The following is a 16,950-nucleotide window of genomic DNA, read 5'->3' on the forward strand; positions in this document are numbered from 1 at the left end:
AACAATAAGAATCTTCTATTTCCCTCCTATTCTCCAAACTAGTGTTTTTAAGTTATACTACACCACTATGCCAATTGAATTTTCTTTTTGGCTTTTTAATTTATTACCTCATCTAGAAGTCTCTTTTGGTTCTTAAATAAGAAACATTTAATGAAAGAATTTCTGCCTCTTTTGTTGATCAAACATTTCTTTGTGATATAATTTATAGTTGTTTATAGCACTAGAATTGTATTTATGTTGCAGTAATTTATCTTTTTTTGGGGGGGTAGTACAGGGTATTGAACCCAGGGGTGCTTAAACACTGAGCCACATCTCCAGTCCTTTTTTAACATTTTATTTAGAGATAGGGTCTTACTGAGTTGCTTAGCGCCTCCATAAATTGCTGAGACTGGCTTTGAACTTGCGATCCTCCTGCCTCAGCCTCCTAAACTGCTGGGATTACAGGCATGCACCATCGCACCTGGCTGTAATTTATCTTTTTTAGTTCATAAAGATTATAAAGTTTTGAAGTGACAAAAGCATTTATAAAAGTGGCAACTCTTAGCTTCTCAAGATTACCCAGTTTTAATTTGATCTTATTTTACATTTTTAGAAGTATTATGGTGTTGACTTGACTCATGACTCTTCATGAATACTGCTTTTTATAGCTGACTTTATTACCTTTCTCCTCAGGAGTGTCACTGGTGGTCACCACCGTGGGTCTTTATTTTATCCCTTTCTGCAAGACAGCAGTGTTACTGATTGTCATGATGTCGGTCATGGGTGTTTCATTTAGCATTCTGGATACAGGTGAGTGAACCCTTCATTGCAACTCTGGGATCAGGTCACTACTGCTAGGAAAAGAAGGATGGAAGATAGTAAAGTGTCACTTGCAATGCCCTTGAAATGACATAAACTTTTGAGCTATTCATGAGGTCGCCCAGTGAGAAACTTCCTTCTAGTAGCTACTCTTTTTACCAGTTAGGGGACCAATTTTTGAGCAGCCAACTCTGAAGTGAAATTAAAATGATTCAGTTCTTTGAGAGGATTGTGGAATTACAGCATCCAAACAGGAAGGATTCCCTCCCGTGGCTAATTACATTACAGATTTTCATTTGGGTGTAGAAGTGTATACTGATTTTTACTTTTTTTTTTCCTGTTCTTTCTCTCTCTCAAAAGTTCTATTGTCTCACAGCATTATTTCTTCATATCATGTCTTTTAAAAGCTACTAAAAAATGTGAGTTATATTTGTTTAGCACTGAATCCAACTTTCTGTGCCTCCTTTCCCTCCTGTGATATTACTTGATTTGTTTTCTTCTTTAATCTTTGTCTGTAAAAAGAGAGATGGAATTATGTATTTATTTGAAAATATCTAATTTTTTAAAAAGCCAGGCTATGATGCTTCTGGCCTTTGTAGATGTTGTAGAGACAAGGAAAGCAAAAGGTGTGCTTGTTCCATGTAACAGGTATGCACGAGTCCTGCAAAATTAAGGTTCCTGGAAGTGATTTTCATCTGTTTTTATAGAGAAATAAATAGTATTCCAAAATGACTATCAGTTGCAAATGTGTATAGATTTGGTAATTTGAGCACTATCTGGTATAAAATTTTACCTAATATGCTGGGTACAATGGTGCACACCTGTAATCCCAGTGGCTCAGGAGACTGAGGCAGGAGGATCATGAGTTCAAAGCCAGCCTCAGCAACTTAGCGAGACTCTGTCTCAAATAAAATATTTCAAAAGGCTGGGGATATTTAAAAAGTGCCCCTGGGTTCAAGGCTTGGTACCAAAAATAAATAAATAAATTTTACCTAGTAAAAATATATTTTAAATATTTACAATAAATAGGTCTATAAATATTACTCTGCAGGATGGTGTTAGCACTGTTATAAAAAATTTCTGTGAAAGTGTCTGGCTCTTGGAGGTAGTTCCTGTAGAATTCCATGTATGTGTATGAGATGTTGATAAGGCATAGCTCTCTGGTGGTCCTGTGTTAAAAGTTCCTTAATTAGAGAATTGACTCAGATGCAATATTTGATAACTTAAAACATAATGCCAGGTAATACAAACTTAGCCTTGTTTTCACAGTCATGTTTTTTTTTTTTTTTTTTTTAATTTTACTGAGTTTAACATAAAGCATTTTTCCATCTTTTCCTGGCAGGTGGTAATGTCCTCATCTTGGATATTTGGGGGCATGAAGGAGCCCCACACATGCAGGCCTTACACTTCAGTTTTGCCTTGGGTGCCTTTCTGGCTCCAATTCTGGCTAAATTGGTACTGGGTACCTCAGTGTCTGCTGAAAACCACACAGAGCCTGCCTTTCAGCCTCCAGCCACCAACGGATCGTCTGAAGCTGACTCATCCCCTCTGTTTGGATTGCCTGATGACATGAATCTACTCTGGGCTTATGCTTCTACCAGCACTTACATTTTCATAGTGTCTCTCTTTCTGTTTGCTCTGTTTTTCAAGAAAAGCTCAGGGCAGGAAAAAGCAAAACCATCTGCTCAGGGATATCGAAGAGCTGAATATCACAAGACCCTTCTCTGCCTCCTTTTCTTGTTCTTCTTTTTTTATGTTGGAGGAGAGGTAACATATGGCTCTTACGTTTTCTCCTTTGCCACCACCTATGCAGGCATGGAAGAACGCGAAGCAGCTGGGTTGAACTCCATCTTCTGGGGGACCTTTGCAGCCTGCAGGGGCCTGGCGATCTTCTTTGCTGCCTGTCTACAGCCGGGCACCATGATTGTTTTGAGCAACATTGGCAGCCTGGCTTCATCTTTATTTCTGGTGCTTTTCAACAAGAGTCCACTCTGTCTCTGGATTGCCACTTCAGTGTATGGGGCCTCAATGGCAGCCACGTTTCCCAGTGGTGTTTCCTGGATTGAGCAGTACACAACCATAAGTGGGAAATCTGCTGCATTTATTCTAATCGGTGGTGCCCTGGGACAAATGGCTATTCCTGCAGTAGTAGGTGTGGTTCAAGGACAATACCTGGATTTGCCAGTAGTTCTGTACTCCTGTTTGGGGGCAGCACTATTCACTGCTCTTATATTTCCCGTGATGCATAAAGTAGCCACCTTGCCTCTGGATCGCCAGCGAAAAGAAGACATCAAGAGTAAGAAACGGAAAGCTTTGTCCTCTAGTCCTAGGATATGAAGAAGAGAATGAAGGGAAGAAGAGCAAAAATGGAATGGAATAGATTTTGAAGTGGTTGAAATGAATGATACAACAAGGCATATTATCATAGAGACATCTGGAAATATTCTGTTGTCTCTAACCAGTTCCTCTCAAGTGCACTAATTTTTTTCTCTGTTCATCCACTTTATTGCAGTTAGCTCTCAATTTAAAAGTTCACCAATACACCAGTTGTACAAAAGTAAAGATTATAAATTATTCTTCTTTCAGGAAAATAAAACATACTGTGATTTTCCAAAGCCAAATGTCAGTCTAAGATTTAGAACAAAGGATAATTGTGAAACTTATAAAGGAAAAAACAATCACTCATGATGACCACATGAGAAAATCTTAAAGAAATTCTATTTCTCACAGACATTGTCTTCTCTAAATTAATAAAATTTATTTTAACATAAACTGTATTTTAAAATCTAGAAACAACTTTAAGTACCAAAACATAATGCTCTAAGGCCATTTTCACAGCTTTTTTGTATGTGTGTTTGCTTGCTTTAAATGCCATACAAACAAATTAATGAACATTTGACCAAATATCAAATGCACCAATGTTTGAGTCTTATCCAGTTACACTAGTGTTTCTCCTCAGAATCATCTTGCCAGAACCAAAATAAAAGATACTAACAGAGAAGACAGATTACTTACTGACTTTATTGAATTATCTCCATCTCCAAAGAGAAAAATCAGAAGACAGCATAAGTCTATTTCCAGCCTGCTTTGGAGATCAAAGTTTCCAGATTCATTTATAAGAAATGCTAAAAAAAAAAAAAAGTTTTTGAGATGTGCTATTCTGAGTCTTCTATAATCTGCCAAGTGATCTCATAAACATGTAGGATCGTGTTGTGCAACTAGTGTTGGGTATGAGTCTGATTAGATAATATTTTACAGTTTCCAACTTCCAGACCATATGAAGAAGCCATTTGTCTTTGAGAACTTGAGTGTTGTTTTAATAGAGCAAAACCAGAGGTGTGGATAGAATGTTCTAAGAAAATTATTAGGCATATATACTGTGCCTGGAAGTTAGGGGGAGTACTTTCATGAAAGAATTCCTTAGAAATAGACATTTAGAAAAAAATAATTCTTTACTTTATTTGTAGTGTCAGACCAAAGAATATTAATGCATCACTTGATTTTTTATTTGTTAAAAAAAGCACACACATACACAACACAGAGAAGGTTGCAACAGACCTAGATTCAGGACTTGTCTCTGGTTTCTGGCTGTAAATGAGGTACTTAGTGAAAGTCTCATTTATGACACCTCCTTATCCGAGACTCTGGAAATGTAAATCACATGATTTCCAAATTGAATATTAATACGTTTTATAGTTTGTGCAAAATATCTCCTAGATTAAAAGTAAATGCCAGCCCATTCTTCATTTCAACTGAGAAGTGAGACAAAAATGATAAATAGCTTTAAGGAAATGCTACTGATTATTATTATGTGTCAATTTAATTCACATAATATTTAATACATTCTTTGTAATTTTCTGTAGAATACATTTCACTGATCCTAAGATATGCCTTTCCCCCATACTTTAAATACCCTAAAAATCAGAATTTTTTTTTTATAATCAATGAACATCAAATATTGTGACAGGTTAATTAACAGCTTTTCCCCATATGTCTATATAAAATAATGCTGCATTTACTATAAGTGTCTTTGATTCCGTGGAACATCAGAATTAATTGAATTAAAGGAAATTACCCTCTTAAAACTTATTTATATATGCTAATTTTTCTCTAGTTATGTTCAGGTGGAATTTGAAGATACTATGTTCTTACTGTAAAAGCTATGACAGAGTGACTACATTAGTACTGGAGCTGTAAACCAGGTGTTTTGAGGCCTTGTCTGGGTCTTCCTGTTTCAAGGTTCCATCCTGGCTTTCAGGGGTAATGACAACAAGCTGTAAGTTCAATTTATAATGGAGCCCAACCTTTTCTAGAGATTAGATATTTGTGTTACCCATCCAGGGTTCCTCCTCCCTAAGTTTGAAATACCTGGGAAACCAAAGTAAAGACAAGAAGGTGTTTCAGCAGCCTGGTGTCAGAGTTGAGAAAGAGAACTCCATCTGAGTATGGCTTATCCTTTGGTGTGGCTATCCTTTGATAAATGACCAGAATTGCTGAGTGATTTTGCTTCCCTCTTCCAAAGTGTTATCCTGAATGACCTCTAATTTCTACCTAATCATAATATGTTTGCTTTCTCTTATCTGATTTCTATAAAATTTCCTTTGGGAAAAAAAAATTGCTTTGGTTTGTCTTAAGTGATAAACACAAGTCTCTTGTGCACAGGTCTTCACATCCCATGCCCAACACAACCGGCTCATGGTAATAGATGAACAACTTGGAAGTGGGCTGGTGGAGAAATTAACAAGAAAGAGCCTCTTCCTCTTTTGTATATGCTACTTTCCTTAGTGAAAGCTTGGAAATTAAAGCTCTGCTCCCTTTGCTGTTTTTCCTCAGGCTGTTGGGCCTAGACAGTCAGTTGTTCAGCTACTGGGGGACTGACTCATTACTACAGGGAATCTACCCTCAGCTTCTACTGTTAGACGGTAGAAGATGGAACAGAGGGGAAAGAAACATGGTAATGAGAACATGGCATAAAATTTGGAATGTACACTGGAAAATTCACTAGGATTCCACAGTCCAAAATGGGAAGGTCAAAAAAAAAAAAAAATGGGAAGGTCACTGTGTAGTCAGGTTTATTTTACTATAACATATAAATATCCAAGACAATCCACTCATAAAGAGAAAAGGTTGATTTTGGCTCCCAGTTTTGAAGTCTAGTCAACAGTTGCTTGGTTCTGTTGCTTTTGGGTCTGCAGCAATGAAGCACATACGCAAAGCCAAGAGCATGTGATAGAATAAAACCGCTCACCTCATGTCCAGGAAGCCAAAGAGAATTAGAGGGGGTCGGGGTCCCAAAACTGCTTGAAAGGGCCCACCCCAATGACCTAAAGACCTCCAATAGGCCCCACTGTTAAAGGCCCCATCAGCTCTACTAGCTCCACTCAGGGCACCAAACCTTTAACACATGGGTCTTTGGAGAATGCTTGAGATTCCTTCTATAGTGTTTGCCTCTACCCACCTAAGATCACGTCCGTCCCATTTTCTTACCTGCTCATTCACACAAAATGCATTCCGTCTGTCTCCTGGAGTCCCCAAAGGATGAACCATCCCAGTATTGCTCAAAAAACTGAAGTCCAAAGTTTCTTTTGAAACCAAAGGCAAACTCCTAATTATAGATACCTGTAATAATGAAAAACAGTGCTGGGGTATAGCTCAGTGGTAAAACACTTCACTAGAATGAACAATTCCCTGGTTCCGTTCCCATACTGTACACATATCCGCACAAAAATAAGAAAAGAAAAAGGAAATTTATATACTCCATGATATGATAATGGGACAGACAAAATAAGTATTCCCTCCAAAAGGGATGAATATGAGAATAGAAAGGAGGAATTGAACTACATCAAGATATTAACCCGTGAGGGCAAATATTAAGACCTACAATTGCATGTCTAGCATATAGGTATACCATGGCAGGAAGTGATCTCCCAGGAGCTGGCAAGCCCCACTCCTGTGGCCTTGTTGATTTTACCCCACTGGCTCCTCTCCTGTGCTAGCTCTGCTAATTGCCTATTCCGTGGTAGGTATTTAATGCTAGAGACTTCACTACCTTCCCATAGTCTCTATTTTAGCTCTCCTTCCCCTCCGTAGCTCCATGCTTTGCCCTGTGAGGGGCTGCTTGCAGTGATTCTGACTCTGCAGCACTCTGCCTAGTTTCCCATGAAATCTTTGGAGAAGCTTCCTTGACTCAATAACTTTCATTCTGTGTGCCTGCAAAACCAGCATCCCGAGGACACCACCAAGCTCTGTGGTTGAGTGTGAGCTGTACCGGGGTCTACTTGAACCACAACAGCCTCTGAGTGACTTGCTGGCTAAATGCAAGAAAAACAATCTTTCAGTGTTTGAGGGTACACGTGGCATCCAAGGGCTCTTTTGGAAAGGTTTTGAAACAAATCTGCATTTCTACACCTTTGAGCCTGTGATGGGAGGGGTGGCCCTGCAGCTATCTGAGATGCCCTCAAGGTATTCTTCCTATTGTCCATGGCTCCTTTTTACCAGTGCAATTAACATCATTATTGGCTGAAAGTTTACACACCATCCTTATTTAGACTTGGCTCAAAATTTAAATCTTTCTCTTCTGTTCCTTTGTGTTCCGGATTCTCTCTGTAAATTCAGCTAAAAGTAGCTAGCAGTGTGAATGCCTCTACTTGAATGCTTTCTCTCTTGAACTCTTCTCTACACAGTAAACTAGCCCATCATCTTTAAGCTTGGGTTAGTTTGTCATCACTATGACAAAAAAAAAAAAAAAAAAACTTGAGAAAAACACCTTAAGGCAAGAAAGACTTATTTTGGTTCACCATTTCAGGCTAGCTCCATTGCTTCAGGCCTGAGGCAAGGCAGAAAGTCATGGCTGAAGGGCATGGAAAAGAAAAGTGCTCATTTTGGGTGAAAGTGCAAGATAGGGACTAGGGAGGGGGTGGGGAGAGAGAGGAGAGAGATGCCATCTCTAAGCTTCCATTTTATCCCGTATTTAACCTATCCAAATTGTCACATCATATATGTCATTTCAGTTATTATAGAGGCTTAAAGTCAGGAAATGTATAGGTTTAGGTAGGAATAGGGACAATAAAAATATATGTAAGCCATATCACCTTAGTTATAATAACTCTGCGCACACTTAGAGCATTATCTGCTGTTTTTATCTCACTTCTTTGAACTCTTAAGCAGCAATGAGGCAGATGGTATTAGTCCTATTCTGTAGAGGAAGATATAGACTTAGATGCATTTTCTCTCAAAGACCTATTGTTACTGTTGCTCTGAGTCTGACTTTTTTATGCTTTCAGAGAGAGGTTTTGCAATGAGGCCAAAGTTTGGGATCCAGATTCTACAGAAACCTGCCATTCCCCAAAAGGAGCAAAGCCAACTCACAAATGGCCCTTATCCTGTCAGGAGATTTGGCTGGTCCCTGGAGTTAATATATACCCCAAACGTTTTACCTTCCAGTGGAAGATTTGGACATTTCTTTTAGATACCTTGTATTCTCTTTTTTGCCAAAAAAAAATGGAGTGTCTGTATAGTGTTTTTGTTGGAGATCTCCTTGGTTGGACTACATATTAGTAGGTCACCTACATATTGAAAGATTCTTTCCTGCTTGAGCTTGAGATCCCTTAAGACCCTTGCCAGGGCCTGGGTAGAGAAATGAGGGCTATCTCTAAACCTCTGGGGAGGATACTTCATGTATATTGTCTTTTCTTATTAAAAGGATTTTTCTATTCAAAAGTAAGATATTTGGATTACAGTTGCAATGGGATTAAAAATAATGCATCCTTAAGATCCAGCAGCATAAACCAAGTAGTGTCTCCTGGTATTTGGGAAAGCAGGGTATAAGGGTCGGTCTGCAACTAAAGGGGTGTACAGGGACTGCAGCTTCATTAACAAGTCTCAGGTCTGGTACTAGCTGGTATTCCCCACTAGGTATCAGGATGGGGAACATTGGGGCATTACTGGGGGAGTGGCAAGGTTTAAGGAGCTCATCTATAATAGGGTATAAACCCTTTTTTGTCTCTTCTTTTAAAAGATATTGTTTTTTATTTGGGTAATGGCTGGGATGTTTTAGGGTTGTAGGTGTTAGGTGAGCATAAATAGCTTTTCTTGGTTTTTCTGTGTACCAAGCCAAAGGATTTACTTGAAAATTAATCTCTTCAGGGATGGGGCCACAAATGGCCACAGGTAGTGTTTTAGGTCTGGGTCCCTAGTGGAGGAATGCCCCCAGTTTGGCCATTATGTCACATTCTACCAGTGGAAGAGGAGAGTTGGAGATTATTAGAAAATCATGAATAAAAACCAGATGATCAACTTGGCAAGGTATGGAAGGGGTAAAGTATCTTTCTGTTTCTCCCTTCAAGGCCTACCACGAAAGTGGATCTGGAAGGTGGCTGGGTGTGGCTTAGCTGTAAAGTGCTTGCCTCCCACTTGTGAGGCACTGGGTTCGATCCTCAGCACCACATAAGAGTAAATAAACAAAGACACTGCATCCATGTACAACTAAAATATATATTTTTTTAAAGTGGACCTGGAAGAAGATTTTCCTTCATAAGTGATCAGGGCAGAGTAACTAGCTCCCATATGGATAAGGAATGAGATTTTTTTTTTTTTTAAAGAGAGAGAGAGAGAGAGAGAGAGAGAGAGAGAATTTTAATATTTATTTTTTAGTTATCGGTGGAAACAACATCTTTGTTTGTATGTGGTGCTGAGGATTGAACCCGGGCTGCATGCATGCCAGGGGAGCGCACTACCGCTTGAGCCACATCCCTAGCCCAGGAATGAGATTTTCTTATCTATAACATCCAAGGCTTCTATGGTCATCCCAGGCATCCTCAGTCAGCATTTTCTCCATCCAGGAGGACCTATGTTGTTAGGATCTTGATTGACACAGTCCCTCTTTTGGAATGGGGGCAGTCAATCCCCCCGTGCCAGGGTGGTTTTACCACAGAGTGGACCCAGTGGTAGCTGTTGGAAATCTCTTGCCCAGTGCCCTGTGCTGTTATACTTAAAGCAGGAAGTCTTTTTCTGGAAGTCCTCTTACATTTCCTCTGGATAGTTTATTGGTCTCAAGGACATTACCAATTATGGCAGCCATAAATAAGTCTGGCTCACTGTCAGTCTTTACTCTGATCTTTCCTACTTTTCTCCAAATCCCTGTTGTTGAAGACTATGAAAGCAGAGTCTCGTAATTGGCTTCTGTTGGTCTGTGACCCCACCTGGATATATTGTAATTTTTCTCCTCATGTCTGGGGCTGACTGACTAATGAAATATTGGCCCAATCGGGCAATGCTTTCTATAAAGGAAGGGTTTATATTGGTATATTTCTGGAAGGCCTCATCTAACCTGTCATAGAATGCTGCAGGGTTTTCGTTTTTCCCTTGAGTAATATCCTTAATTTATCATAATTTATTGGGTTTTGTATGCCCTTTTCCATCCCTGCCGAGAGGGCTTCTATCATCTGGGTTCTCTTTGTCATTCCTGAAGGAGTAATCTCAATAGGGTCATTTGTTGGAACTATCGCTTCCACAGGGTGGTTTCTCTCTGGAGTGCAGGCAAAGATTTCATCAGCTTCCCTACCTCAATGATTCATTCCCTCTCCAATAAGGTGCAGAATACTGTTAAGATAAACTGAATGTCTCTCCAGGACAAATAAAAGCCCATGGTTAGGGTCTGAAACCCATCAGCAAATCTATCTATCTTCTGAATATTTATCTATTCTTGACTTACACTGAAGAATGTCTGTAACAGAGAAGGGAACTTGAACCCTTATGGTCCTTTTGCTCCAGCTGCCTCCCTGAGGGATAGCATAAGGGTGTTGGGGTCATAGGGACCATAATGACCCCACTTCTGATATGTTGTTGGCTTATATGCTTTGGAGAAAGGGGTGGCTTGTGTGGTTCCTCCCTCGGAGGATCATATGGAAGTGCTCCCGAGAGACAGGAGGGCAGGTTAATAACAGGCCATCTAGGATATCGGGATTTGGGGCAGTTTCTTTGGGGGTCCCTCATGGGAACTTGTCATGGCAAAGTGGATTTTGGTATAGGGCCATGAAGGCTTGGACATAGGGGACTTCCAAGCACTTGCCTGTTTTCTGCAATAAAGGCCCAGTTGCAAGAGGGTATTATAATTTTGACTTCCATTCAGAGGCCATTGTTCTGAATTCCCTAGCTTATACTGGGGCCAAGAATAAAAAACTAATCATTTTTCCCTCAAATTGTCGGGGCCCAAGCATTTCAGTGATGGAGGATATATCCATGAGGGGAGTCCTGTGAAAGGGAGGTGGTCCCTCCCATGTTGGCTATTCTGTAAGAGAAGAGAGTTTCTAGGTCTAGAGCCCAGAATTTCAATCAAGGCATCCCTCTGGAGAATTAAGGATGTTGGGATTGGGTATTTCCTGATTTCCTGGGCATTCCCATAGAAATCCCATAATAACCTTTGTAGCCAGACTTCTCTAGCCCCTGTTTTGGGTGAGCAATAATTTTTTTTTTTTGTACTGGGGATTGAACACAGGGGCACTTAACCACCGAGACCCATTTTTAATATCTTATTTAGAAACAGGATCTCACTAAGTTGCTTAGAACCTTGCTAAAGTGCTGAGGCTGGCTTTGTCCTTGCTTTCCTCCTGCCTCAGCCTCCCAAGCCACTAGGATTACAGGCATGCACCACAGCGCCCAGCAAGCACCACTTATTTTGAGTTCCTATGATCAGGACCATGAGCTCCCTGTCTACCAATTTTCCTCATTCTCTTTTGAATGTGGACTTTCCTTTGGTTCTGGACTCTTTTTAGGGGCCATGTAACTCCCTGGTGTTTTCTTTTATTCCTAAAAACTTGGTGACTATTGTTATTATTATTTTTTTATAGTGGTGTTTAGTCTCCTTACTCAGAGGACCAAAAAAAACCCCCATGTAGTCCTATTTATGAGAGGCTGCTAAATGGCATTCCAACCTGTCCCTATGCTACCTTTTGTAATCTTATTAAGCCCAGAAAATGGGGAAGTGACCCAGTTTTATTTTGGCCTTTTTTCTTTTGATTGATGGTTAAAGATAAGGATAATAACTTCAGCTAGTAGCTCCCATCCCTCATAGGGAATTTCAGGAAAATATTTAAAGAAAAAACAATAAGGGTTTTGGAGGAGGTGATGCCCGAAAGCAGGGAAAAGTGATTGACAGAGAAGGAGCAACAACCCACAGGAGGCAGAAAACGGTTGGGCACTGAGAAGAAGGGGAGAAAGTGCTATGTTAAGTTCTGATTCAGCTAATTTCCTTTTGGAGAAGCCACAGGATTGAAGTAATTGGATGAGAGTACAATATGCCTACAATGGGGAGCTTTGTCTTGCATCCAGCACAGATTAAGTCTAACTGCAGCTCACTACTGGATTATCTTGTTATGGGAATCTTTATGCAGAGGGCACTCTAGTGACTTTTAACTGCCTGACCTGTGCCTCCTGAGAGTGTGGCAAAGAACCAAGAACTCTGACATGACATTATGAGCAAGCAAATTTGTTGAGAAGTGGAAGGAGAGCACATAGGCTCATGAGGAGATAGAAAGAACAAACAATGAAACCAAAATTCCAACAAGCCAGATCAAACTAAGCAACTCTGTACAGAGTTTCATAAAGTCCCAGGATCTCCACCCTTCCAGGTTATAGATTTCCCAATGTTTTGAACAGAGGTAACTTCTGATCACCCCAGTGATGCCCTGGGGGACCATTGCAGTTGCTCCTCAGTCTGCACTTGGTACTGTTGGAGAGCCTGATAGAAAAGAGAGGTGAACTTATGCAGGTGTGATGGGATGTGTTCCTGGAAAGTGGCTTCCTCCTGGCTGGCTCGCCAAAACATTACCATTGGGATATTCAGCTGAAATTCAGGTCCTTGTTGTCCAAGGGATTGAGCAAGACATACAGAAGTAACAGAGTACAGATTTATTGAAGGTGAAGATAGTACTCTGTTAGGTAGAACACAGCAGGTAGAGTGAGAGAGAAAGAGGCTCAAGGCCCTGATGTCTGGAAATCAGGGTCTTATATCAAACTGTGAAGTGTCCTTTTCCCTACACAGACCTGATTGAAGACCTTATTCCATTTTCTCCCGTTGGTTATCTTATTATACCTAATTAGAATATTTCCCCTCATGGTTACTTTAGAAAACCTAATTAGAATACTGCCCACTTTATTTCCATTGTTCATTTAAAAATTTGAACCTGTGTTGGGCGTTGTCATGGTGATAAATCCTCAGTGGCAGAAGTTGTCATGTTAATGGGATTTACTGTAAATATGGCAGGACTTGTCTCCTTGTCTTGTCCTCCAGCAGCTTCTTTTTAATATCCTATCTCTACCATCATGGTGTCCTGAACTCCCACCTAACACTACAGCTTATAGGAAATTGAGCTAGACTTTAAATTTAGGTTTGTATGACTCCAAAGCTCATTAGATTCTAAAATCATGAAGACAGAGATCAGTCTGGTTTGCTCCCCAGCATGTCATGGAATGAGAACTCTAAAGCTCACTGTCCTTTCATAATGTTGTTCTACCCCTTTACTGAGAAGAGAATGAAGGGGAGAAGCACAAAAATGAAATAAAATGGATTTTGAAGTGGTTGAAATGAATGACACAATGAAGCATATTATCATAAAGACATCGGGAAATATTTTGATGGAACCCACAGTTGTTGTCTGCAACCCATTCCTCTCAAATGCCCTGTGAACTGACCTCTTGAATGAAGTGGGTGGTTCATCTTCCTTATTTACAGATGGTCCACTTGAATCTGTCTTCAGAATTGTTCCAGCTCCCTGGGTGCAAGACTTAGGGGAACATTGTTAATCCTTTAATTCACCAATTGTGTATCAGTAATTTGAGTGACCTCCATGTGTTAGGTGGTGCCCTCATTTTGGGATATGCTAAAAGACTAAATTAGGTTCTCTTAAATCAAAGCCTCTATACTTTCCTTTATATCATTAGTACAATTATGAAGCCATAATTTTTGTGTAAGTTTACTTAATAATGGTCATCTCATTGCTGTATGAAGTTTATGAAAGCAGGAACTTTGTCTCTTTTGTATGCACATTTGCCCAGCATTTAGTAGATGCTGCCTCACAAACACTTCATGCCCTAGGATTTTTGACACTTGCACTTTTAGTTGCTTTACACTTGAAACACCTCTTTCCGTATAGCAAATTCTACTTACCCTTCAAGCCCAGATGAAATGCCACCTGCTCTGTGAACATTGTACAATGCTTCCAAGTGGAATTAGTTCCTCCCTTTCATGCGTTTCCATAGCCCTTTGTTTGGACTGTTTTCACCTCTGCTGTAGCTAGAATCCTGACTTCAATAATCAATTTGTTTGCATTGCTTCAACTAAATAGAAGATAAGACAGACCACCACTTCCCTCCTGCTGGCCTGACTTTCATTTTTAAGGTTCTGTTATTTGTCATTACCTTGATTTCCAGAGGCTCCCTACTGAAAATTTTAAGACAAAGGGGAATGAAGGGAAGATAGGGGGACAGGAATAGGAAGACAGTGGAATGAATCTGACTTAACTTTTCTATGTACCTATATAAATACACCACATTATGCACAACCACAAGACTGGGATCCTCATTAGAATAAGATATACTCCATGTTTGTATAAATATGTCAACATATACTCTGATGTCATATAACTAAAAATAATGAGTAAAAAAAAGACACACACTTTAGAAATCAACTAAAAACTTTTGTGATAGTCAAAGCAAGAAATAAGGAAGATAGCCAGATGTGGTGGTGCACACCTGTACTCCCAACAACTCTGGAGACTGAAGAAGAATCATGAGTTTGAGGCCACCCTACACAATTTTGTAAGATGATATCTCAAAATAAAAAAATAATAATAACAGACTGGGAATGTAGCTTTGTGGTCAAGTATACCTGCATTCAATTCCTACTACAAAAAGAAAAAAAGGAAACACGGAAAAAGAAAGAAAAAAAAAAGAAATGAGTATAAGGACTAGGGTAGCAGGAAGTGGGAGTTGAAAGCAGGGTGAAAAGATATTTCTGAAGGAAAGTGAGAAGGATTTAATGACCAAAGGGATGAAGTTGGAGAGCTAGGTTGCAAGGAATGGCAAGATTAAGGTTTTTAGTCTTGGAACCTAAGAGGATGAGCAAGTAATTGGGTGGAAAATGATTTTGTCAGAGAGATGTTAAGGAAATCTTTTACATCACACTTTGATACTGCAGTTACAGAGCCGAAACACAAAGCTGGAGTGAGATGCAGATAGGGGTCTCCTGAAGAAGAAGACAAGACCTGTACACCTGGGTGGGTGGTACACACCTGTAATCCCAGGATATTCAGCTACTCCAGAGTCTGAGGCAAGAGGATTTGAAGTTTGAGGCCAGCCTAGGCAACTTATGAAGATCCTATCTCAAAATAAAAAAATAAAAAGGGTTGAGGACGGCTGGGGTCGTGGCTCAGTGATAGAGTGCTCACCTAGCATGCATGAGGCACTGGGTTTGATCCTCAGCACCACATAAAAGTAAAATAAAGATATTGTCTCAACCTATAACTAAAAAATATTTTTTTAAATAAAAGGGTTAGGGATGTGGCTCAGTGGTAGAGCACCCCTGGGTTAAATTCTCAGTACAAGAAATGAATAAATAAATAGATATATAAGTAAATAAATAAATAAAATAATAGAAAGGGCCATGGATTTAGCTCAGTGATAAGGAGCTTGCCTAACTTGTGGGAGGTCCTAGGTTTAATTCAAAGTATTGAAAAAAAAAAAAAAAGAACATAAGGCCTTTTCTTCTTAGCTGATATAACATTCCTTGGCAATCCCACCAAGATCTATTTCCTAACAGTATTACCAGCAAGAATTGTGTCTTCTTGGGCTATCCTTATCCTGTTCTGCCACTGATTGGCTGATTGACCTTGGGCAAGTTACTACTGACCAGTATGCCTTAATCTTCCTATATATGAATGAAGCTAAATCAAAATTCAGAGTATTGTGAAAATTGAGAAGTAGGAGTGAAAGCTAACACACTAACACAAGGTTCAACAAATACTTATGGACTGAAGGATGAACCCTAGGACAAGAAACCTCAGATGTCCAAGGAGCAAGGGCAGGCATTTTGGGAAAGTTAATAAAAACAAGACTGCTGCAGTCTGGCTGGGCACAAATCACGAGCCACTGAAGCAGGATTTATTTATTTATTATTTCTGAACTCCACCAGCACACTCCACACACACTCCGGGAACTCCCCCAAATGCCACAGGCTCCTCCAGGAACCAGCAACCAGAAATATCCCTCCTCAGCCACTTCCCCAACCGATGGGAACTCTCTGGGAATCCCCTCCAGAGCTCAAGCAAACTCAACCGGAACTCCACCAGAACTCAAAAGTCATCATCTTAATGGCTGGCTAGCTTCACCTCTCAACCACTACTTCTGGCAAAAATGCCATGCGTCATCCCGACTAGTCTGTGGCCCTCAACACAAAACCTTTGGGCTCCCTGCACCACCCAGGAGACCTGGGAAGTGGTTGAAGTCCCACTTTGTAGTTGTTGGTCTGAATTTTCTCAGTAAAGTTTGACCTCATCTTTTTTATTTATTTTTTTTTTATTTTTAATGTTTTTAGTTTGCAAATCCCTAGTATTTCCAGCTGGTGAGAATTTGTTTATTTTTGGTACTAAGGATTGAACCTAGGGATGCTCTACTGCTGAGTTACATCCCCAGATCATTTTACCTTTTAATTTTGAGAAAGTGTTTCTCTAAGTTGCTTAGGACCTTGTTAAGTTGCTTAGGCTGACCTCCAACATGCAATCCTCCTGCCTCAGCCTCCTGTGTCGCTGGGAATACAGACCAGAGCCACTGTGCCGGGCTGAGATATTATTTTTGAGAGCTAAGGTTACCTTTAGAGGTAAAACGAAAGCAAGTTACAGAGACGGAATACAATTAAATTCATTTTTCTCCTCTTCTAGAAATTACATTTTGATTAGTTTGAACTTAAGCTAAATTATAAGTCACTGTCATTTGACATTCCAGCTGTCCATTTGGTCAAACTGCACTTTCACTCTTAGAGGTTTAAGGGCTGCCAACTGCAAGGAATCCTTCATGTTAAGGTCTAATTCCAGAAATTCGAGTAGTTCTCACTTGGCATAATAAGCACGCGTGGTGGTGGTGATTTAGCTGAATAAGGTC

At 39.9% G+C, this 16,950-nt stretch overlaps 1 protein-coding gene across 2 annotated transcripts in view; it reads left to right on the forward strand.

The window, feature by feature from the left end:
* The window catches only part of LOC107154578 (sodium-dependent glucose transporter 1B-like), a 64,326-nt gene extending 59,439 nt beyond the window's left edge, over nucleotides 1–4,887 (forward strand). For both annotated transcript variants that reach the window (XM_048789077.1, XM_048789162.1), the window contains exons 3-4: nucleotides 673–789; nucleotides 2,141–4,887. In XM_048789077.1, the coding sequence (XP_048645034.1) occupies nucleotides 673–789; nucleotides 2,141–3,135 (1,112 nt within the window). In that variant the 3' untranslated portion in view covers nucleotides 3,136–4,887. The remainder of the gene's footprint in view (nucleotides 1–672; nucleotides 790–2,140) is intronic.
* Nucleotides 4,888–16,950: the final 12,063 nt, after the last annotated feature.

Source organism: Marmota marmota, unplaced genomic scaffold, assembly GCF_001458135.2.
Source record: "Marmota marmota marmota unplaced genomic scaffold, marMar, whole genome shotgun sequence".
Classification (NCBI taxonomy): domain Eukaryota; kingdom Metazoa; phylum Chordata; class Mammalia; order Rodentia; family Sciuridae; genus Marmota; species Marmota marmota.